Raw genomic sequence first — 25013 nt, 5'->3', positions numbered from 1 at the left:
CCCGTTGCCTTCCCTAATGTGGTCCAACACCACAAGTGAAAAGCAACACGGTATTAGGGAAGGCAACGGGTTGGGTCCGGACGCAAACGGTATTTGGGTCTTGGTTTTGAATTTGGATCCAATCTTTCGGGTCCAAAATTTAAACTCATAACCAAACCCGAGATCGGGTCTACCCGTCAGGTCGCGAGTCTGGTCGGGCCCATTGCCACCCCTATGCGATATGTTTATATGGGGAAAGGACCAAGAGAATGAATATAAAATACGGAAAGCCTAGGTTTGGTAGGTGGACGCCTCGGCCACCAAATTTACGCATATCGTTGCATGCATGGCAGCAGACAGGCGCTAAACACCCGTATCTTCCATTCCACGCATTCATACTTTCTCGCTCATCGTTTTCTTCCCCATCTCTCTCTCTTCCCTCTGTTTATTTATTTACTCTTTGAATGTTGATCTTCTCTCATGGATTTGTTTATTAGTTATTTGGATGCTGGATTATTTTATTTGAGCAACTATTTGTGTTTTGTTGCCTTTATAAACCCTTCTCACACCCTGTTTTGGGCTCTCTTTTGCAAGCAGGCGTTTAGTTGTTCCATCAATCTATAGTCGATGAAATACATGGCGTTTAGTCGCTTTATCTGCATATTACTTCTAGGGCTACTGTTTGCTACAGTAGAGCTTGCAAGCTCTAGTGTCGTTGCCCTGCAAGGTGGGAGGACCTCTCTCTCTCTCTCTCTTCCTTCCTTGTGATGCAAATCCCATTCTCCTCTAATGCCAGTGGAGCTCTTTCTCTCTCCCTCTCTCTCTCTCTCTTTTCCTGGTGGTGCAAAATCTCGTTCTCCTCTAAGGCAGTGGAGCTCTCTCTCTCTCTCTCTCTCTTTTCCTGGTGGTGCAAAATCTCGTTCTCCTCTAATGTCAGTGGAGCTCTCTCTCTCTCTCTCTGGTGGTGCAAATCTCATTCTTCTCTACTATCCGCAGAGCTGGTTCTCTCTCTCTCTAGAAGTCTGATAACATAATCTCTCTAATTCTGTCTCTTTTATTCCTATTTTGTAATTAGTTCCTCTACCCCTCTCCCTTCTATAGAGTCGAAAATGGAAATACATACTCACTATTCTAATCACCTTATGGCAGTGGTGGCTTTGGATAAGACACAAGAAATCAAGGTTCCAATTGCTGACGAAAATTTAGCTGTTCAACGAGTAAGTGGATGCCTACTCTTGCTTCACTGATCTCTCTCTCTCTCTCTCTCTCTCTTTCTCTCTCTCTCTCTCTCTCTCTCTCTCTCTCTCTCTCATATGAAATAAATAAAATTGCAGGGTGTCATGGTGGAATCCAAAGGGCTGAAGGGGAGAAAAATGGCGATGAAAGAGACTGTGATGAAGAAGAAGACAGGAGCTGAAGATAAAAACCATGTAGCTTCAAGGATTTCAGGTGCAATCCCTTCTGTTGGAAAACATGAGCATGAAGGGAAGGGGCAATACAATGTAAATTGTAAAATGAGTGCAAAAGCTTGCCTTCCTTTTAAGGCAAATGCAGTTGTTGTTCTCACATCCTTTAGTGCTGATTATCATATGCCAGACCACCACCCCCCAAGGAATAACTGAGAGCCATGCTTGGGGCCTTACTGTAGTTTAGTGTCACTAGCTTTTTCCCCTCTCTTACATATGTCCATGCTATAAGCAAGAGAAAGTATAGAATATATAAATGTATTTTTGTTCTTGGTTGTAATGTTTAAGTGAGAGATGAAATTCATATACTTAAAAAGAGTTGTATCTTGGTTGGTTTAAAGTTTCTACTATGTGTTGTACTTTTTGATGCTTCCTTTTTATGTTACTCTCATTTTTTTGTGTTATCGCTTTCAAAATTTGAAATATGGAATCATGGAGGACCACAAATTTGTTGAGGTTTCCATTGTATAACTGCATGTTTGGACAATTATTTTATGGTTCCCATTGAAGGCTTATGTGTTTGGATGCAGGAAGCTATGAGAGTGGCCCAAAGGAATTCTTTGATGCCCAACAAGTGAATAGGAAATCTTTGGGCACTTATGGACATGGGGTAAACTAAAATTGAAACCTCTTTTTATTATATGTTCTCTCTCTCTCTCTCTCACACACACACACATACACACACTAATATAAGTAATTGTACTATTTATGTTGATTAATTTGCTAATATTAAGTACAATTGCTCTCTTTATCCATCCCTTGCAAATATGAGATATTGGAATTGGGTCACTCTCATATATGTGCATATCAACTCAAGAAAGTGAAGTGTTCTCTCAAGCATGAGATAAATCTCTCCCTCCCACACATTTATATATGAAAATACACTTAAATGACCACTTCAAGTTCTTCTGTCTCATTATCTTACATTGGATATCTCTCCAGTAGTCTGTGTTGCTCTAGATTAAAACACTGCTTACCATTCACATTTTTTTAATATTATTTTGAACGTCTAAATTATTTCTCTCAATAAGTTGAATTTCCATTTCTTCTTGTAGAAATGGAGGCATGGAGAAAAATCAAAGGCTTCACTCTCCACTGAGACTGGCCATGTCTCCGAAATTGATGCATTGAAGGCCATGCAAGTAGCTCCTTCAGCTTCCAAAAGTTCAGACTCCATAGACAATCATTCTCCACTATCTTCAACTTCTAGAGGAATGGAAAAACACTCACAATTTGAACTTGTGAATTCATCGAAAGCCAAAGAAGATTTGATAGATGACATCTCGGATATGTTTGCTATGGATTACCATCAACACCCAAGCAAGACGCCTCCTGTCAACAACAACAAGCCGCAAAGTGTAAGCAGTCTTCATCCATAGTAGCCTCAACAACATTCCTTGAACCTCAAAGAACCATTTTCACCCTTTGTTTCTTAGGTTTTCTTTCAAGTATATAGGATAAGATTGTTAGGCATACACTGTTCCTATTTTCTAGGGTTGATACCTATAAAACTTTTCATCGTACAAGAATACCATGACTTTGATTCATCCAACTGGATGGATTAAGCAAATTTGGTTTTAGGGCAATTAGGCTTTCTTTGGGGGTTAATTTCAGTTGCTTATATCTGACCTTTTGTTTATGCCCTTCTCATAAATAAAACAACCCACTGATCAAGTGATGAAATCCATAAAACCGTTCCATCTATTTTATTTCGTGTAGTGAGGGTGCTTGTTTTTACCATTTGTTCCATTTTTTTTTTTAAACTGATTTTTAGGTACATTAACAGCACATTTGTTACAATTTATAGTTACTGTTTCAATTATCCCTTCTTAGAGGTGAAATACAATTTCTATGGCTATATGCATGTTCATGCTTGGCAAGCTTGCTCATGGAGCTAGGACCAAGTTCAGGAGAGAGAGAGAGAGAGAGAGAGAGAGAGAGAGAGAGAGAGAGAGAGAGAGATTCTATGAAGTTTTCTATCTCCATGAGAGAGAGAGAGAGAGAGATTCTATTAAATTTTTTATCTCCACCCACTATCTTTGAAATGTGGAGAACATATTTGATTATATTCAGTCAAAGGTGTGAAACACCAAAAACATTTTTAATTCATAGGGAATGCTGAATATTATTCGCTTGGTTTAAATTTGAGGCCAATATACTCTCAACTTATGCTTGTTACTAGATGGCACACGTGATTCCCATAAAAAAAAACAAAATGTTGATTGAAAATATAAAAATAGATGAATCAGAAAGGGGCTCATTTTCTTGCCATGGAAAGTTTGTTATCTCTCACAAATGCACCCAATCAAAGCCATAGGCAAGGTTACAAGACAATATGAATACCAATAACAGCCAGGAGTCCGGGATTTCGTGGGCCGGGCCTGGCATGGCTCGGCTTTTCCCGGCAGGCGAACCCTGGCTCAAACCTGGCCCTTCCTTTGTATGAGGCCCAGTGGGCATCATGGGCCATGAACTGCCAGGCCCGTACTCACGGTAGGGGCCACAAATGTTGGCCAAGACCGGGTCAGATCACCTGGCTCATTACAACCCCTGCCTGCACATATCTAGTTCAATGATGACCAAACTAATCATAGAAAAAGAAAATATGGGGTGTTTGTTAAAAGGGTGAGGTTTGTATAAGGTGCGCATCTCATATTATACATGTAAGGCGCATATCTAAATGTTGTCGGAAGATGTAGTTCAAGTGTTGAAAAACTTATCAAGTATTGAAAAACTTACAATGGATTAGAAATCCATGTTCAACCTTAATTATGAAATGTAAAATTCCAAAAAGGGTACAGTTTGGCATAACTACAAACACTTCAAAATCTTGAAAATAAACAGTCAAGATGAATTGTTACAAAATGAACTATTTTTAAGACTTGAAATTTTTTTTTTCTTTATACCATATATTTCGAGGCCGAGATGATCAATTAGAAGTTTTTTCAACTTTGGAACACTGTTAGCTAGATTTTTTATGTGTACCTTACTTTTAGATTGCACTCCTATCTAAATTTTTCCCTTTTTGAAAATAACTAGTTTTGTGCCCTGTTGAGTGAAAGATAAAAGAGATTAGATGGGTGGATGGCACATACACTTCTATCAAAGCTCCTTATGAGGGTGGGGTTTAGGTCGGTCCCTAAGTGTGTCTACCTTTCAAAAATCTATCCTGGGGATGCATTAAGGATTCTTCAACTCCAAATAGTTGGAAAAGGCTTTAACGATGCATTAAAAATCTGTAACCGTATTAGTTTGTCTTATGGACTATGATAATCACGAATCTAAGAAAGAAAATGAATTTTGTGCCCTAGAAATGGTCCATATTGTATCATTTTTTATCCAACAATTCATTTCAAAATTTTAAAGACCATTATACGTAAATTGTTTTTGGCGACCAAGTTCAAGTACTTTAGGAAAAAGATTTGCAGAGTGTTTAGAAGTGTTTGGGGTCATACATACAAAAAACTTTGAGAGGCTATGGCCAAGGTCTTAGAGGATGCTACACCTGAAATAATTTCCCAGTAAAACTGTATTGGCATTTTCTTTTTTTTCTTCTAAAGTTGAGGTTGGTGGCAAAAAATTAGTGGTTCTTGTTATGAGATTTTCCAAAGATAGATCCCACAAAGAAGGTAAGAAATTCCAAACTTAAATCTATACGAATCCAAAACTTAGTGGAGCCCTACATTTACTACCTCGTTTTCTCCCTCTTCAACGCTCTCTTAAACCCTAAATCTCTCTTTGTGATCTCTCTCACGGGGAGTTCTCTTTTGTTTTTTTTTATTTCTCTCATCAACTCCTGTGCACGAAAGCTCTAAAATTGGACCAGCTGATTTTTGACAAATAAAAATAGAAAAAATACACAACGGGTAAATAAAGAGAGAAAATACACAAGTGGCAATAAGAAAAAAAGACGAAAGAAACAATGCAAAAAGAACATCAGGATTTTACATGGTTCGTCCTAAAGGGATACATCCACAGGCATGACAAACTGCAATCCGTTATACCGAGTTACATCATAGATAACGGGATACAAAAGGTTTCTTAATCGATAATACCCAGTGAAATAACCCTTGAAACCATTCTCCAACTGACATCACCTACTATTCTTCTTTTCTTTTTACTTCGAGCAACTATTATTAAATGCACCACATAGAGATGCAAGAGCAATGAGAAAGCGGTTTTCTCTCTAAGAAGGAGATACTACCCATAATCACCATAGGGACTGCTTCTCTATAAAAAGACAAACCTCTCTCCATGCGAGGCACAAGCAAACCGTTTCTCTCACTAGAAGCTCAACTATCCTGCTAGAGCATCCTCCTTCTCTACGCAAGAGGTCTTTGCCTCTCTCTAGACGGAAATCCACATTTCCTAACCCAAATATTGCACATATGTTCCTTTCTTCCTCATTATATATATATATATATATATATATATATATATATATATATGAGTCCCATAACAAATAGAAATCCTTATCCCATGAGGAAACATATCATGTATAATCTGGTTTTCTAAAAATAAGTGATTTCACATCCTTTCCTTGGGAATTAATATTGGATATCACTATATACGACAATCTCAACGTTGATATCAAAATCACCTACTCACCATACCAACTCTCATTGGATAGCTTTATAGAATCATCCATTTTTCTAAATAAATTCTTTTGGCATTCTTGCTAAAAAATATTGTGTTTGCTATCAAATTTCTCAATCTCAAACTTTGCATTTGAAACATTGACTGCCATACTGATAACCCCAAACCAAGCTTTGATACTACTCGCTATGCGTGGAAATTCTGAAACCCAATAAGTTGATTTTTGACAAAGAAAGAGCGAGAAAAGACACAACCGACAATACACAAGAAAAATAAACTACGAAATATACAACACGAAAGTGCACTAAGATTTTATGTGGTAAACCATAAAGGGCTACATCCATGTGCATAGCAAACTAAAATCCACTATAATGATGAGAGTATATCACATATTTTGAGATACAAAATATACCGTACTAACCATCGACAATACCCAGTCAAACTGCCATTAAAATCACTCTCCCAACTGACATCCCTTATGGCTCTTCCTTATCTTTACTTCTGGCAACTATTATCGAACACACCTGATAGAGATGCGAAAGTAAAGAGAAACTGACTCTCTCTAAGAATGGAATACCACCCAAAATCTATATGATAACTACTTCTCTACAAGAAACAAGCATCTCTCGCTACACAAGGCACAGGTAAATTGTTTGTCTCGCTAGAACCTTATTTATCTCTCTAGAGGCTCCTACTTCTCTACATAGGAGGCCCTTGCCTCTCTCTAGAATGAAGTCCACCTCTTTAACAAGGTGACACAAATAGGGTACGCATATTCCTTTCTCTTTCATTCCATATATACAAGGTTTTGAATTTCATAGCAAATAGATATCCTTATTCTATTAAGAAATACATCCCACACAATTTGGTTTCCTAAAAACAAGAGATTTCACATCCTTCAAAATAAGAATTTCAATAAATATAGAAACTCATAAATATTAATATCTATATCAATAGCGAAATCAATCCCAATAATGGATTTCTTTGAGAGGTGATTTTGGATATCACCATATCCAATAAGAGTTTCTATGAATTCTTCTAAATTTTCGGTGCAAAAGATATCAACAATCCTACTAATATAGGTTGTTTTGATGTTGAAAAACCGTCAATTCGATCATCTCAATATCAAGATGTATGGAAATGAGAAAAAATAGATTTCTAGTCTTGGAAAAGGTGCATCTTGTATTGTATTATCTAGATCGTCAATTTTCAAAATTTTCAAGTATTCATAGATCTGCTCTATCTACATTATTTTCTGATCTTTGAATTTTATAATTGGGGATGAGAATAAATTTGTAGGACATCTTAAAGATTTATTGTACTAAAACAACATGTTTCCACACAATTTGAAGGTGGACTCATTTTGATTGTTTAGAGCATCAGACTTATACAAAACGCACCCTTCATTATAATTGTGTTTTATTAAAGGAAAAAGTTTATATAAGGTTGCAACCTTAAAATGTAGAATTACATATGCGCCTCAAAAATCTATCAGAAAAGGTTATTTTAATGTTGAAAAACCCTCTAATTGATCATCTTGACATCGAGATGTATGGATATGAACAAAGATATATATATTTTTTGAGTCCCAGCAATAGTACATCTGGCAATACATTATCTAAATCGTCCATTTTCAAGATTTTCATATGTTTATAGATCTACTTGATTTTAACTCTTTTTAGAGTTTGAAATGTTATAATTAGATATGAAAATAGATCTTCAGATAATCCTAGGAAAATTTAATACCAAAATTACATGTTATTATATAATTTGGAGGCGCGTCTTAATTGGATCGTTTGAAGTTGCAACCTTATAGAAACCACACTCTTCATTAAATGCTTTGGATTATGGCTTGACAATTTGGTAATTCAGATCAAAATTATTTGATCCATTTGATTAGGCCTTTACAAACTCAGTTTTTTTTTTCTTTTTTAATAGGGAAAATATCGTACAGACCCCTAATTCCCCATCTATTTTTCTTTCAAGCAGTATAAAAATACCATTGAGTATTTCACCGTACCGCCTCATCTCTTCTCTCTCACGGTTATTCACTTTTGGTCACAAAAACTAACCCCAACAAATTGTTTTATTCCATCTCAATCCAAAAGCCTTTTTAACCCTATCTTGTACTTTTCAAAAAAGCTTTTGGATTGAAATGGAATAAAACAATTTGTTGGGGGCGACTTTTTGTGAGCAAAAGTGAATAAATGTGGGAGAGAAGAGATGAGAGGGTACGGTGAAATACTTCACGATTTTTTTTTGCCACTTGAAAGAAAAATAGAATGAGGGTCTACCGTGAAATACAATGGGGAATTAGGGGTCTGTATGAAATTTTTCCTTGTTAATATTATTTATCTAATAATAAAGCCACCTAAAAAATTTAGAAAGGGAAAAAATGCTTCTAAAGTCCAGATCTAAGCATCTCACCAAAATGGATGGCCTATGTTACTTGGGCTAAGAAAATATCTTTATGAGTGTATTTTTAATTTTTGCTTTTTTGTAATTGTTTATTAAAATGAATAGAGTGTATTTTTAAAAATTGGGATCAAACAAATGGCCTTAACATGGTTTTTGAAGATTGCTTCGTTGCATTATTACATAATAGTTGCATGAAATCATTCCCTGTAAACACACACACATACATTTGTGAGTGTGTGTCAAGTGATGTCCATATTCAGTGTACTCTGCATATCCTATCTGTAATGTGCTCCGCTGCTCTTCCTTGGTCATTTTTTCTGCAGGCAGAAACTTCTTGGGCATTAACTGTTCTCAGTTACTTGGGCAAACTGGTTCTTGGAATCATCGGATAAGACATTTTATATGAGTTCATTTTGGAATTTTTATTCCCTAGGTTTCTTATCCAAAAATTGTTCTTACTTTTGATCATCTGCCGGATGTCTATTTTTCATGTTTTTGGAAATATTTTCCAGTACTGATATTTTTACTGGTTAGATTAACTTATATATAATATTTGAAGATAAGAGCAAGGCTCTTGGCCCTGGGTGATTAGGGTGAGAGATCCATGACGTCAAGGGTTATAGTCCTTCCCCTTTAACATGTTAAAAAGTAAAAGGAAAGGAGCGATTTATATTCATAGTATTTGTTTGTTAGCACATTAATGTTCTACTGAGCAGTACAGTCATTGACCACATGAGCTTATGGAGTTATGGTTTTGGTGTTGAACTGTGGTTTATTATTGGGATTGCTACTTGGACTTGATGTGACACCATTTTCTTTGGTTTATGTTCTTCAAGCTGTCTCTCAGTGGCTTGGGTTGCGCATATTATTATATACTTGTTGATCAATCCCCCTCTTTCGTCATTTCTAAATGAGGTCTTCATCAAGTTGGATGACGTGTGGGGTACGTGAAGACAGAACTGCGCTGATCCCCAATATTCCTTCTTGATTCTGATTTCTTGATCTGACTTTTATAATATCAAAACTAACCAGGGCTTCTATTTGCTGCTTGCTGTGATAGCTGGTGCAATGGTGCTGGGTTTGAGATTTGTTTTCAGCACCATTCATCCCATGCAGTATTGACCAACCCTCTGCACCATACTTCTTTCTTATAATTATCTGTATTAGTGCAGGAGTGTGTCCTGATCTCTGTTATTTGAATGCTTCAGGTGGGGTGGCACCTTAATGAACTCTTTTCTTTTTAAGGTCGGCCTCATTCTACTATGCTCTATCAGGTTTTGATTAATGATTAGTTTAAGTTTCCACGTTGTTAATATTTGTCCATGTGATTAGCACATTTTTTTTCTTCGTTCATCTAAAAACTCCAGGTATGGGTTAATAGCTACATATCTTTATCAGCACCTGAGGTTTCTAAATATCACGATAGAAAGTTTAGTTACATATCTTTATCGGTACCTGAGGTTTTGTAAATATCACGATAGAAAGTTTCCAGGTTTCATTGCATTTCGAGCTATTACCTTAGAGATTTTCATTGTTTTATTTTTTTTATTTGGTTTCATGTGTCTGTAATCCACATGTGAGTCATACACTCTTTACTCTTTTTTTTTGGCCTTTTCAATTCCCAAAATATGGGGTAACCGGAGTGGCTTTCTGTAAAATTTACCTTCTGATCATCAACTTTTCTTATTTTGATGCAGTGTGATCAAGTTCTGTGCCACAGCATTTGGTTATTATGCACAAGCCACTGCAGCCCAAGAAATTTGGTCACACTTTAAAGTCCCTTCGTGGAATTAAATATTTATACAAGTACTGAACTTGTTCCTATTGTTTTTAAAATCTACAGCTAGTTTTGACTTTTCATTGGCATAAAATAAATATTGAATGAAGGAGATATGAGGGAATTGCTTCTTGTCTACTGTTCATGTCATGTGCTTTAAATGCCTGCAAATCATTGTCTCCACAGGTACAATGTGTTCCAAATTGCGTTGCGTTTATCGTGTTCGTGGGTCTTACATTCGTCTACTATGCATTATTTGTTAGGAAAAGCGTATGTCATGTGCCCTTCTTAATGTTTGAGAATGTTAACTTTGTATTGAAGAAGAGAGAGATTACAAAATTGCAACCCGAAATTTTGGGGGCTATTTACAAAAATGTGGCTCCCTGAAAGGGACACATTATACAGACTTGGAATGTCATAAAAGGAAAATGCGCCCTTCTTAGCCTAATTGATTCTTGGACAATCTTGGTGCATTTTCAGGGATGGAGAAAGAGAAAGCCAACTGGTAGGTTTCAGCTTTCCTCTTAGAACTGAGCTCATCCAGATTGGTGTGTGACTATCCTATCTGCTGCTTTTGCCAATGGCTGCCACTAGTTCAGAAGAGGGTACAGTGCATTCTCTTTTCAAGAGTGATTTTCTCAATTTGGGATCTCCAGATCTGATTTTGTTGTCCCCTCCTTTTCCATCTGTACTTATAGTAACCAGCATCAGTTTGGATGTGCAATGCCTTATGCCGGTTTGTGACATCTCTTACTGTAATTTGATGAGGAGTTCATTTTGTGAAGTGAGATTGAGATTGGTGATTATTTCACCTTGTTAATAGAAGTTATAGGTTGGTGTATTGTATTGACTACTAAGATGGATACTTCAAGTTTTATATCAGAGTTCCTTGTATTACTTTTTGTATTAGGTTTTGTACTGAAGCATCCTCGTAGAGAGAGCTTGTCATTGAAAATGTGTTTGTGTAACCCAGTATAGAGGTCTTAGTCTCAGCCTCTTCAGGTTCCAAGTTTGATTCCATGTTTTGAGCATCCCCAACATAAAACAACAAGACAGTAGTTGTTTCATGCTTCAAATTACTGTTCTTAAAAGGAGATTGAGGAAGTACATCTGAAGAAGTAAACCGACCATTTCACAACTGATGCTGTGAGGACGCAGTCATGGTGAAGTTACCTTAGAGGCTCGGCCAGGCCCCTACCTGGGCTCATGGCCTGGCCCCTGCCGGGCTCATGGGCCTTGGCCCGCTCTCGGACCTATTGGTTTATGGGTGGCTCTGGCTGGCCTGTTCCTATTGCCCAATACTTCTTGAATTTCACTTCTTATTATATCCTTTAATATGGATCTCAGTCCTATCATTATATACATATCTCGTTAATTTAGATAAATTGATTTTTTTTATATTTTATATCAAATGTTGTGGCATAGCGGATCCCAATTAGTTGGGAAAATGCTTTGATGATGATGATCAAATGCTGTGGCATTTTCTTTACCATCTTTCCTAAATTGTTTTTATGTCCAACATAATCCAGCCATCTGATTCTTGTAACAGGAATCAAAGAAACTTTGAAAAGCATTCTCTAATGGGTTAATACAGTTACACTTATATTTTATATTGATAATTCTCTCCCCCTTGTTCTCTAGGCAATAAGATAAATGTATTAAGCTATAAGGCTACATGATAGATTAAAAGATAGGAAGAGATCTTAGGAAAAGTTCTATTTAGTGTTGGAGGATTCTATAATTTAACCTTTGCAAAGTTGAAATGAAGATGAACCACATATACACGCATTTTTTTTCATAATCACGATCTTGGTAGATGATAGATTAAAAGATAGGAAGAGATCTTAGGAAAAATTCTATTTAGTGTTGGAGGATTCTATAATTTGACCTTTGCAAAATTGAAATAAGATGAACCACTTATACGCTTTTTTTTTCATAGTTTTTTTCATAATCGCGATCTTGGTGGAGATATGAACACAGTAAAATTTAATACCCAAATCCATCTTGGAATGATGGATTTGGGTGTTCCGTCCGAGTCTTGAACGTACTTATCCCCTATGCTTTATGCATGCAAGTGCATGTTAACTGTCAGCATATCTGCACTTGTCTATTGTGTACGACTGTATGTGCACCTCCATGTAAATGCATTTGCCTATATTGAGGGGAATCTATGTTCTGATTTGCAATAGGTTCCTGTCATTTGGTTGGTTATATTGCCAGTGATTGATTAAGGGGTTGATCAAAATTCTATGCCCCAAGTTCTGTAAACAACTAGTAAACACACTCTTGATAAACGGAAAGAATAAAGCGGAGACTGTGTGAGTTTCTAAATGCGAACATTCGATATTCATCAAGGGACGAAGATTTCATTTCTAATCTCAGCAGTTCACATGTAATGCTTAAGCTAACAATTCTGGGTCTCATTCCTTCCCAACCCATGTGATCACACTGATTCTATGTAAGACCCATGTGATCACAATGATTCTATGTAAGAGTATAAACAAAAAAAAACATTTATAACAATTTCAAAGTGAAAGCGCAGAGATTAGACTTTCTTGACCAAATAATGACCACTGTGGAATTATATAAAATGGTTGGCAAACCTTGAAGCCCAGGCATGGCCTGATAAACTGCCTCCCTACTCAAGCCACTCACATCCAAGTCACTTGTGATAATTAAAAGGAAAGAGGCAATGCAATATGCAAAGGTATGTTTCCTTGTGTACAGAATGAAATAGGGACTATCAAGCAGCCGCTTGCATTCATCATCATACAGAATGGCCACTGCTTGAACTGCTGCTTTTATTTTACATAGAGTTTTATCGTTTTTTTTTGCTTTTTGTTTATAAGGATCAAAAAACACAACATGGTTTTTGAAAGTTGCTGCATCATATTACTATACAACCGTTGCATGAAATCATTACCCTTATTTAGATAATGTTTTGTTTGATGGAGAACAATTATTTGAATTTTAGATTAAATAAAAAAGAAAAGTCTAGAGATGATTGAGAGAGAGAGAGAGCTCAATGAGACAGAGGTTTTGTTTAAGCGTGTGGTTTGTATAGAACCTAAGCTCTAAACAATCAAATTAAAGCCGACCTTCAAATTATGTCTAGAAATGTGATTTCAATACTGAAAATAACTGCGATAGCCTTGAAATATATTCTCATATTTATTTATAAATTTTAAAGCTTCAAAAATAGTGTAGATCGACTGATCTATGAAAGCTTGAAAATCTTGAAAATTGACGGTCCAAAAATGAGTTACAAAATACACTATTTCCAAAACTTGAAATCCATTTGTTTCTCATGTCCATGCATCTTGATGTCGAGATGATCAATTTGAAGATATTTGGGCATCAAAATAACCTCGTCTAGTGAAATTTTTTATGTAAGCTAAAATTTGCTTGTTTAGAGCCTCGGCTCTATATAAACTTTTCCCTTATTTAAATGATGCCTAGTATTCATTTGAGTTTATATAAGGTGCTCTAATTATATGGTAGAAGTAAAACACACCTCTAAAATGATTGAGCATATATATAAATACTTGAAAATATTGAAAATAGACGGTTCAGACTTGTTACAAGATGGACTATTTGTAAAACTTGAAATTCTTTTTTTTTTGATATTCATACATCTCAAGATCAAGATGATCAGTTAACATATTTTTCAACTTCAAAATACTCTCCTCTAAAGGATTTTTTAGGTGCACTTTATTTCAATAGTAAAAGATTGACACCTCATATAAAGATTTTTTTCAAAATAAATTGAATGACAAAAATATTTCATAAAATTAGTTATTTTTTTCTAATTTTTTAAATTTTATATTTTCTATTTCCTTATTTTTTTTCACTTTTCTTTATTCTCCATTTTTAATTACATAAAGATAATGGCCCCTCCCATTAATTACCCTGATTTGATGGTCTTGATTACCTCTTGATCAAAACTTGGGAGTATGCCGTAAAGCATTGGTATGAAAATCTACATTTTTTTTATGTTCAGCAATTGCATAGTTGATTGGCTTGGGCTTTGGGATTAGAAACAGGCCATGCTTGCTTCAAGGGATCAGTGAGTAAGCTTGAGATAAGGGTGTTAAGATTCGAGAGAGCAAACATGAGAATGAAAAATGAAGAGAGAAGAAGAGAGAGGAGAGATAACACAAGATTTACGTGGTTCAGGCCGAAGTCTTACGTCCACCGATCCAAACCCCAATAGCTACATCTTCACTATTTGGATAAAAATTACACAAATATATGCCTCTATATATATAGAACAAAAGATAAAAGTAAATCGTAAGATGCTTATCACAAATAACAAACTTGATGATCAAACAATTTGAGTTGGTCTCTTCTTATCTGTGTCGACCAACCAATTTGAGTTGGTGTCTTCTTATCTTTAAGAAGATAAGGGAACTGCCCAACTTGCCATAGAGTGAAGGGAACTATCCAACTTGCCAGACTGAAATTGGAACTGCCACCTTGCCAAACTGACACACAGTGAAGGGAACTGCCCAACTTGCAAAACTGAATTTGGAACCGGAAGTGTTTTTTTTTTTTTTTTTTTTTTTTGGCTCTTTCAAGCGGATGTTTTCCTTTTCCATTGCACAGTAGGGTCGGAGGTTTTCTTTTGGACGGCACGAGGTTTTTTTTTTGCAAAATGGCACTTAGGCCGGAGGTTTTTTTTGCACGACACGACACTTGGCACGGCATTTGAGGTCGGAGGTTTTCTTTTGCTCTGAAACCATGTTAAGATTTGAGAGAGCAAACATGAGAATAAAAAATGGAGAGAGAAGAAGAGAAAAGAGAGATAATACAAGATTTATGTGATTCAGGCCCAAGCCTTACGTCCACGGATCCAAACCCCAATAGCTACATTTTCACTATTTGGATAAAGATTACACAAATATATGCCGCTATATATAGAGAACAATCACAATGAATCACTATTTGGATAAAGATTACACAAATATATGCCTCTATATATAGAGAACAATCACAATGAATCTTAGAAATAAAAGTAAATTGTAAGAGGTTTTATCACCAATAACAAACTTGATGACCAAGCAATTTGACTTGTCTTTTCTTATATTTAGGACTCCCAATTGCTCTATTCTTATCTTTAAGAAAGGGTCTTCATGGTTTAGTTATTGCTTGTGTTTCAAGAGCGTTGGTCGGTCTTTCTTTGAAGTAGGGATTCTTTCACTATTTTTCATCTTTATAATTGTACTTGTGGAGTTTATCTCCTTGCATCAATGAAACTTAGGAAGAATTTCATTTTTGGAAGGGAAAAGTTTATATAAGGTTGCAACCTTAAAATATAGAAATACAGATGCACCTCAAAAAATCTATCGAAAAGGTTGTTTTAATGTTGAAAAATCCTCTATTTGATCATCTCGACATCGAAATATATGAATATAAAAAAAAAAAAAAAATTGAGTCTCAGAAATAGTGCATCTTGCAGCACATTATCTAGGCCGTCCATTTTCAAGATTTTCATATGTTTATAGATCTCCTTGATTTTAAATATTTTTGGAGTTTAAAATTTTCTAATTAGATATGAAAATAGATTTTAAGATAATAATTTTTTACAACAAAATTACATATTATGGTAAAATTTGGAGGTGCACCTTAATTGGATTGTTTAAGGTTGCAAACTCATTGAAACCGCACCCTTTTTGGAATTTATGTGGAAAATGTCGCCATGCTCTTGAGCGCAACATTGCTTGTTATACCCGTACCCAAAAGGCGCATTTGAATGCCAGTACCAGTATATCTTATCGGGAGTACACTATCTTATCTCAGATTAATATACTTCTGATATTATTTTGTTAGTTTGATATACAATTTGTATTTATATAGTGCTATTTAATAATTTTTTATTTAATATAATAGTATTGAATTACTTATTATTTAGTTATTTAATTTTAATGTTCAAAAGATATTTTGGTAGTTTTCACATATTTTTTTGTTATTTTTTTATTAAAACATGTGATTTTCAATAAATTATTTTCAATAAAATAAAGCAGCCTTTCAAAAAGTTATAATTATATGTAAAATTTCTTATAATTGTATCTCAATTAGTTCCTTGAGGGATACTTCCAAAGAACAGAAAATTCATTCATTTATAATCATCGTCAAAGCCTTATTCTAACTAATTGTGGTTGGTTATAGGAATTCTGTTGCGCCATTCTGCTCTATCGAGGTTCATACCCTCAGACAGACCGTAGGTCACTATATCTCTTTTCACTAATTCTATGCTCTAACTAAACTTTGCTCATTTCTTACTACACCCAGGTTCCGATACAACAAGTCATTTAAAATGAATGCCCTAGCATGAGCATATAACATAAGTTCAAGATTCATGAAAAGCTTAAAGAGAATGCCCTAGCATGAACATAAGTTCTAGATTCACGAAAATATGTGTTGCAAGGTTTTCACTAGCTGGCCTACCTAACATAACCCTCCTCCTCTATCCTGACAGGACCGGTTTGAGATCGGCCATAATGGAGAGAAAATAAAGAGGAAAAGAAGGGTCGGGAATTACAAGAGGGCCACATTTGAGGACGAGAGGGGTCGAACCACTGCCATGAGGCTCGCTAGATGTAAATGCAATTGGGTTGTCGCAAGAGCACATTGTACATCTACTCTCCCAATCAAAAGAGCTACTTAGGAGGATATTTTTCAGTCTGAAATTTTGGAAACCACTAGATAATTATTTTACTAAAAAATTGAGAGTTTGTGAGACTAGATCTTGCCCTTCAAAAATTGAACGATCTATTTTTAATCTTGAGTTATTATCTATTCTAATAGCGTTAAAAAAAAAATATTATTTATTCTAGTGCATAGGAAGCTCAATTCAGAATTTCTTTTTACTAAGATTATGGGTTGAAAAGGTTACATCCCAAAATTCAGGATCCTAAAATTACTACTAAGATGAGTTTTACCTTAGGAAGTAAAATAGATACGGTACTCCAACGGGAGTATAAAATATTTTGGCGTTATTGAGTTTTCAGCGGTACTAAATACAACGAAAACCATTATTTCAAGCCTAGCTATTCGCACACACAGATATTCTATTGGAAACCTCCACTGTTTTAAAGTTTAAAAATATGCAGTGAGGGAGAGATAACTGTGATCCATTCAAAGACGGAGAACGAAATATGATACAATGAAAGAGAGAGAGATTTGATTATTGAAGAGAAGGAAATAGGTCTGTTTTTTTTGGGACAGGCCCTGCCCATTTCCTCAAGTAAATCAGGAGTTCGCTTTTTGAAGGTGTGAAATGGCTCGTTTGATAAAGAGAGAGTGTAGAAGGGAAAGTCTACTGATCCTAAAAGGTTTCTTACTCTTGCGGGAGTATACTATCAACTTACTCCCTCTGGCAAAACACACGTTACGGATATTGTTTGGATCTCAAGTTCTTGGGATGTAATCTCTATAAGCTATAGATCAATCTCAGCAAAAAGCATTTCCAAAATAAACTCTCTATGTGCTAAAAAAAAACACTAATGCCTCAAGATTGAATAGAGGCCATCTAATTTTTGAAAGGCTGATCTAAGTGTTGCAAAACTAACAATTTAAATTTATTTTTTATTTTCAAAATAATCATCTTATAATTTTTATGCAGTTCCCAAAATTTTAGACTAAAAAGCAAATTCTTGATTTAACTGAGGGAGTAGATGCATAGTGTGCTCTTGCAGGAGTATACTATATGTGCACTTGTTTGTTTCGTTGAAAGTTTGTTTGTCAAAGAGAGTTGCCGACAGAGTAGAAGTAGGTGTGGCACCAACGGTCGATAAGATAAAAGAGAATAGACTTAGGTGAGTTGGTTATGTGTGGAGCAAATAAGGTACAACGCATGTTAGAACGTGCAAGTTAGTTCAAGTGGAAGGCTCAAAAAAAACAAAGAGTATGTCCAAAATGACATAGTTGGAAGAAGTGAGAAAAAATATGAAGACTTATGACTTGAGGTATGGCTCTTAATAGGGGAGAACGACCGATTAGGATACATGTAGCTAATCCCAATTAGTTGGAAAAAATCATGGGACTAAAATTCATACGGCGGACTCCAATTAATTGAAAAAAGGGTTGATGATAATGAGGGTAGAAATAGGAGGGGAATTTTTTAAATTTTTTTTGGGTAATTATAGAAGGGCACTTGTTTATATGAGAATTTGTAGTGAGAGAGAGAGAGAAAGGGGGGAGGCCTCCAAGGGGTAAAAAGTGGTGAGATGGTGTGTTTTCTTATGTGTTTGCCTTTGCCATCCCATTTACACTTGATACAATAGACAAAAACAAGGAACCTAGAGAAAGGCTCTCAATGCGCAGAGAGGGGGCCAGAGGCAGCAGAGAGAAAAAGAAAAGGCAGAGGCCATAGAGGGAATTCCTCAGAGCAGTGGTGAGAGCCCTCTCCAATGTTTAGAGAGAGAGAGAGAGAAGAACACAAAAATGAGAGGGTGACTTTCTAAAATCACCACCAGGCACCCTCTGAATTCAGAGAACCTCCACATTCTTCACTGTAGAGAGAGAGTCTCCTGTTACAACAATTCAATAATGGAAACCACCCAAACCCCTAACCACCATGCAACAGTCCCACCACCCGACGAGGCCCCTAGCGTCCTCGTCTTCCCCTTCCCCTTCCCCTTCCTTTTCGCCCGCCCTGCAGCTCTCATCTCCAACATGTTCCTTGGCTTCACAGAGGCTGTCGCTCCCTCTCTCTCTATCCCCCGCCTCACCTTCTACCCCAGCGGAGCATACGCTGCCTCTATAATCCATTCTCTCTGGCTCCACGACCCCCCCTGAACCTATCATCATCGCCACTTCCCAGCCCAATGGACCCATCCAACCCACTTCCAGCTCATCTGTCATCACGGTATCGGATGTTCCAGGTGCACCATCCTTCCATTTTCGCCATCTTTCTGGACTTTTTAAAGGTTATAAGCGCGCACAGCAAACCACACCGATTAACCCGGCTTGGGCTTCAGTTTGAGAGTGCATGTTGTCGAATGTTGCGAGCCATGGCAGCGTGTTCAACTCGTTCGCAGATGCCGATGGGGGGTATCTGATGCAGCTAGAGTCCCTCCGGTGGGGCGGGCAGGTGTGGGGGGTCGGTCCGGTGCACCTGTTGGTGGAGAATGACACCAAGGGAGAGGACTCGGTGCAAGTCATGGAGTGGCTCGAGGGGCGAGAGGAGGGCTCAGTGTTGTATGTGTGCTTCGGCACCATGGTTAGGTTGAACCAGGACCAGGTGGGGTGCTTTTGCTCCTTCTTTCTTTTCTAGTAAAATTTAGCCTTCATGATCCCTCTTCATACATAGAGGAAGAGTAATTTCCCCTAATACGGTAGAAGTGTAGAACCAGTTTCTAGCATACACATTCGATATGCGTATAAAGAATGATCCGAAAACTTTACCTAAAATACGTAATGGGGCAATTTTAGATAAAAATTACGCCGAAGGTTGTCAATCCGTATTTATTATTTTTTCAAAATTGCCCTTCGGTATGAGGATCGCATCCTCGGACAGCATTTCAAAATTATTTGTTTATTTTTTCGTTAGTAAGGTACTTTTTTTTAGTTTTTTTGTTTTTTAGTTAGCAGGGCAGTGCCCAACTGTCTGATGCTAGAATCCTCAGACCGCGCTCTAGATTGAGCAGACCTCAGTTCCTGAGCGGTTCGAGATCCCCATCTTCGAACCGCTCTTTTCGAGATCCCCATCTTCGAACTGCTCTTTCTTTCTTATTTTTTGGTAAAAACAACGGTCTGAGGTCCCCATCATCGAACCACGTTTTATTTTTTATGTTTTGAGAAAAGCAGCAATCTGAGGATAGGGACCTCGAACCGCTCCCCCTCTGGATTGAGCAAAACTCAATTTTGGGAGGTTTGAGGTCCCTACCCTCAAACCATACTTTATTTCTTATTTTTTCAAAGGAACAATGGTCCGAGGATGGGGGACTCAGACCTCGCTACTAGGTTTTGTTGTGTTTCTAGGGTGGTCCGAGGAATCTAATGGAACACCTCGGCATTGCCCCTAAAGCTTGGGGCACTTCCCTGCTAACAAAAAAACTAAAAATAAAAAATAAATTAAAATGTGAAATCTTCATACCAAATGGCAATTTTAGAAAAAATAAAAAAATGCATGCTGACTGACCTCCTTAATTTCCACATATAATCAGATCATTTTGTATTTTAAGTAATAATTTCATATCCGTACATAATTTACTCTTGTATGGGCTGTTTGTGCATTCGGAACTGAGCCGAGCCCGAGACAGTGGGTTGGGCTGTGGAGTCAGTGGGCTAGGCTGTTAGGTTCGGCCGACTCCCTCCATGGGCCAATCTAATGCATCAGAACTTATCAGGTAGTCGCGATCGCCAAAAGGACTCAAGACCAGTGGAGCAATGTTTTTTTGGGTCATGCCCGACCACTGGGTGTTACCCTCTGGACTCGAGGAATCATTAGAAGGACATGGAGCAGTACTTCGAGGCTGGGCACCACAAGCTCAGGTTTTGCAGCACAAGGCAATCGGTGCATTCCTGACACACTATGGGTGGAACTCGATGTTGGAGGGCCATGCGGCTGGGGTGGCCGCTAGGAGCCGAGCAACACTTGAATGCACGTTTGTTGGTCGAGGGGGTCGGGGTCGGAGCACTGGCCAGCGAGGGCGAGGGGAGCAGACGGGATCCAGGCTTACTAGCTCAAGCTGTGGCCAGAGTCATGGAGCCAGGGTCTACCGAGAGGTTGCGGGCTAGGCTCATGGGTGAGGCAGCGCAGCGAGCCATGGGACCCGGACGGAGCTCAAGGGCAGGCTTGGAAAGTCTGGTGGAGGAGATGAACAGGCATCATGCGTGTGGGACTAAATGAAAGTGTGAGCCTCTATGTCCACCGAAATACGTGAGAAAGACTTTTCACATTTGTGGTTGTGATGTCAATTTGTTTAAAGCTATTCCTATGATTTTTAAGATTGTGAATGCGTGAAATGATAATGTTTGTCATCCCTCAAAATAGTCAATGAGCAAATCATACTACAAAAATCAATGCCTGAAATTATAATATTTTCCATTCTCTATTTTACTCTAGTGATGTGGCATAACGCCATTGTGATACTTTTAGTAAAAGAAGAAAGCTTTAAGCAATGCCTATTCCATAAAATAAAATAAAATAAAAGGAAAATATTTTGTCAGGCTGCAACCCTATTGATAGAAGTAAAGCCTCACCTTAAAACTCACAAAAAATTGTAGCTTTCTGAGTAGAAAAACCTTCAAATAGATTATCTCAGCTTTGACTATTATGATTGTGAAAAAAATTAGGGTTTCAAATTCAAAAAATATTAGGGTGTGGTTTGTATAGAGCCTAGGCTCTAAACAATCAAATTAGAGCCTACTTTCAAATAGTGTCGAGAAATATAATTTCAATACCAGAAATCTTTGTGATAGCCTTAACATATATTTTCATCTTTATTTTTAAAGTTTAAAGCTTCAAAAATAGTGTAGATCGACTGGTCTATAAATACTTGAAAATCTTGAAAATTGATGGTCAAAAAATGCATTTCAAAATACACTATTTTCAAAACTTGAAATCCATTTTTTTCTCATGTCCATGCATCTTGATGTAGAGATGATCGATTTGAAGATATTTGGGCATCAAAACAACCTCTTCTAGTGGAATTTTTTAGGTAGGTTCTAATTTGATTGTTTAGAGCCTCGGCTCTACATACACATTTCCCAAAATAGTATATAGACCACCCATTTCACCCTAATAATCACATATTCGTAAGATATTTATTATTTTTTAGCTTCAAATTTTATAGTCGGTATTGAAAATTTATTTTAGAGTTATCGTTGAGATTTCCAATGCACAAAGTTAGTTCTAGATGAGGACTCGACATAAGGCTTTACTTTGTTTTCATAAAGCCTAAGCCGTATAGAAACTACATCCAAAAACATATTATACCTGAAAAACTTAATAGAAAAGGTGGTTGTGATGCGAACATCCTCCAATTGATTATTTGGATCTCAATACATATTGATATGAACAACAAAAAAAAAAATTGAATATTAAAAAAGTGTATTTGGTATGTCTGCTCACAATACTTTTCAAGCTTTAAATCTCATAATTAACAATGAAAATAAGTTTTGAGGGGTTTCTGGCAAAATTGCATCTTCTGACAAGGTTTAGAATTCTACCTTATGTAACCTACACTCATTAATATATCAGTGAAATAAGACAGAAAGCATTGTGTAAATAATATCAAGTGAATGATTGTTTAGTTTACCACGTGAGAAAGGTGTTTGACTCTTTCATATGTGGAACGTGCTGAGTAAAAAAATAACTAACTTCTAATGGAAAATATAAAAATAAAATATCAGGCACATATATTTCTAAAATCAAAACATAAAAATAAACATGATACAAAATCACATTGCCCAAATACCCAAATAAATAAAAAGAACGAGCAAATGGCCACTGAGTTCACAAAAGTCGACAATTAAATTGTTCAATTTCACGATGATGAACAAGCCCAACTCTAAAAAAATTACAAATGGCTTCCATGCAACAAGGTGATCATTATCATATCTGTTGATGACCACATTACACCTACCATTCAGAGAGAGATGCAAAACAGAATTTGTGAATTATATCAAATCACATATTCACATGTCATTAAATAATAAAACAATCAAGCTCAACTTCAATAAAATCAGTCATACATCAACATCTAATAACAACTAATCAACTAAAATTACTTTGTGGGAAAGTGTACTTAGATGTCGACCTTATACTGTACAAGTAAGGTGCACCTAAAAAACCCACTAGAAAAGGTTGTTTCTATGCTGAAAAACCCACCCTCAAATCAATCATCTTGACCTCGATATACATACATATGAAAGAAAAAAAAAAGGGATTTCTAGTCCTAAAAATAGTTCATCTTCTAACATATTATCTGAGCCATCCATTTTCAAACTTTTCAAGTGTTTATATATCTACTTGATCGTCACTATTTTTTGGAACTTTAAATTTGATAATTAGGAACAACAATATATTTTCATATCATCGTAAGGCTTTGTGGCACCGAAGCTGCATTTTAGGCACTGAAGTGCACCTTACTTCAATAATATAAGGGTGACACCTTATATAAACCTCAGCCCTATATAAAATTATAGTCCATTCAATCATCATCATCCAGGTAAAAAAAAATTCAAAAGTTTTAATGGAGACAAATTCCCTATTTTAGCTCATAGGAAATAAGCTCATGAAGATGACCATTATTTCAACGTGATAATTTTCATTCATTTTTTTACAATAAGCCAGAAAATAAACATATGCAGTACTTTGCCCAAGTTGGAGAAAACCATTCATAGATATCCTATTATTCTCTATCACCATAGCAAAATAAAGAAAACTTAAAAACCAAGAAGATAAAGTACCCATTCTCTCTCAGCATAAAGCAAAAGAAACTGCAAATAATTCATGAGAGAAGGAAGAGGATTTACCATTGTTACGACACACCATTTATCATGAGAACCAGAAGAAGAGAAAGAGAAATAAGGACCAGCAAAAAATATAAAAGAGCACCAGCCAAAAAAAAAAAACCTTACTTTGGTGAAGAAGATGAAAGCTTGCAAAAAAAGATCCTCGCCTGTAGGTCTGTGAGAGAGGCTGCAGAGAGAGTGTCGAGGGAAGCTTTGTGAGAGAGAGGGCAGGGCTTTGAGAGAGGGGTAGGACTTTGTGAGAGGGTTTTGAGAGAGGGGCTACGTATTGTGAGAAGGGAAGACGCAGAGGGTTGTGAGAGAGGGGCGAGGGTTTGACCCAAAGATTTATTTTGCATCCGCCATTTTTTGTTCAGTAAACCCAAATGAAACATTATTTCGGATTTGCGCAAGTGATGCATTTCTTGGAACTCACACTCCCAACCTTGTGGGGGTGGGGATTGCTTTTCACATGATTTGCTCCTTGTGGTGGTAAAACTTTTTCCTATGGGAAAAATTTTCATCCATTTTGTGGACGAACCAAACGTCCATAACTGTATGTTTCATATAAAAACTATTTCATGATGCAAGTTATCACACGAACCAAACAAGCCTTAAATATAATGCATATTATAATACATTGTGTGGGCTAACCATTTCACACGTATTCATGAAATATGCACCAGAGGTTCAAATTCCTTATAGTGAGTTCTTCGATCGATAAATAATACCTTCTTTTACTTTCTACATAAAGCTTAGTATATGTAGATTTCTTCATCAAGATTTGCATGTAGAAATGATGTTCTTACATCCACTTGAGCTAGATGGAAGTAATGCAAATCAATAATAGCCAAAAGAATCTCAATAGAAGTATATTTTGTTGAAAATATCTAATTGAAGTCCATGCTTTTTTCTGGACATATCCCTTCACCACTACACGTGCTTTGTACTTGCCTCTATCTTAATCAAAGCTCCCTGCTTCTTGAGCACCCACTTGCAGTTAGGGCTGGAAATGGGTCGGATCGGGCCCAGATCCATTGAGATTCGGATTTGGATCTGAAAAGTATAAATGGGATTGAGATTTGGATCTGAATCCGGTTGGATCCAGAAATTTGGATCCCGATTCAGATGCAAAATGTATATATGGGATTTGGATTCGGATCTAAACTTTATTAGATCAAAAAATTTATTTATATCTACAAAATAATATAAATTAATATATAATAAAAAATATTATATATAATATATATGTATATATAAATAATATATAATATTTTAATAACTGGGTCGGATCCAAATCGAATCCACCTCTACCT

General features: G+C 36.5%; 1 protein-coding gene and 1 long non-coding RNA gene across 2 annotated transcripts; both read left to right on the top strand.

The window, feature by feature from the left end:
* The first annotated feature begins 568 nt into the window (after positions 1-568).
* LOC110007218 (uncharacterized) lies at positions 569-3137 on the top strand. Its single transcript, XM_020666949.2, has 5 exons — positions 569-706; positions 1129-1196; positions 1314-1428; positions 1976-2055; positions 2501-3137. The coding sequence occupies exons 1-5, from the start codon at positions 607-609 to the stop codon at positions 2822-2824; spliced, it is 687 nt and encodes a 228-aa protein (XP_020522608.2). The 5' UTR covers positions 569-606; the 3' UTR covers positions 2825-3137.
* Positions 3138-10053: 6916 nt separating this feature from the next.
* On the top strand, positions 10054-11191 carry LOC148780235 (uncharacterized). The gene is made up of 2 exons (XR_016042470.1): positions 10054-10265; positions 10423-11191. It is a non-coding gene; the product is annotated as an uncharacterized LOC148780235 (long non-coding RNA).
* The last annotated feature ends 13822 nt before the right edge of the window (positions 11192-25013 follow it).

The sequence above is a fragment of the Amborella trichopoda genome, chromosome 10, assembly GCF_054954075.1.
Source record: "Amborella trichopoda isolate Santa Cruz 75 chromosome 10, AtrichopodaSantaCruz75HAP2 v2.0, whole genome shotgun sequence".
Classification (NCBI taxonomy): Eukaryota; Viridiplantae; Streptophyta; class Magnoliopsida; order Amborellales; family Amborellaceae; genus Amborella; species Amborella trichopoda.
Note: the sequence above shows the minus strand (reverse complement) of the source record. Positions and strands in the feature narration are given on the sequence as shown.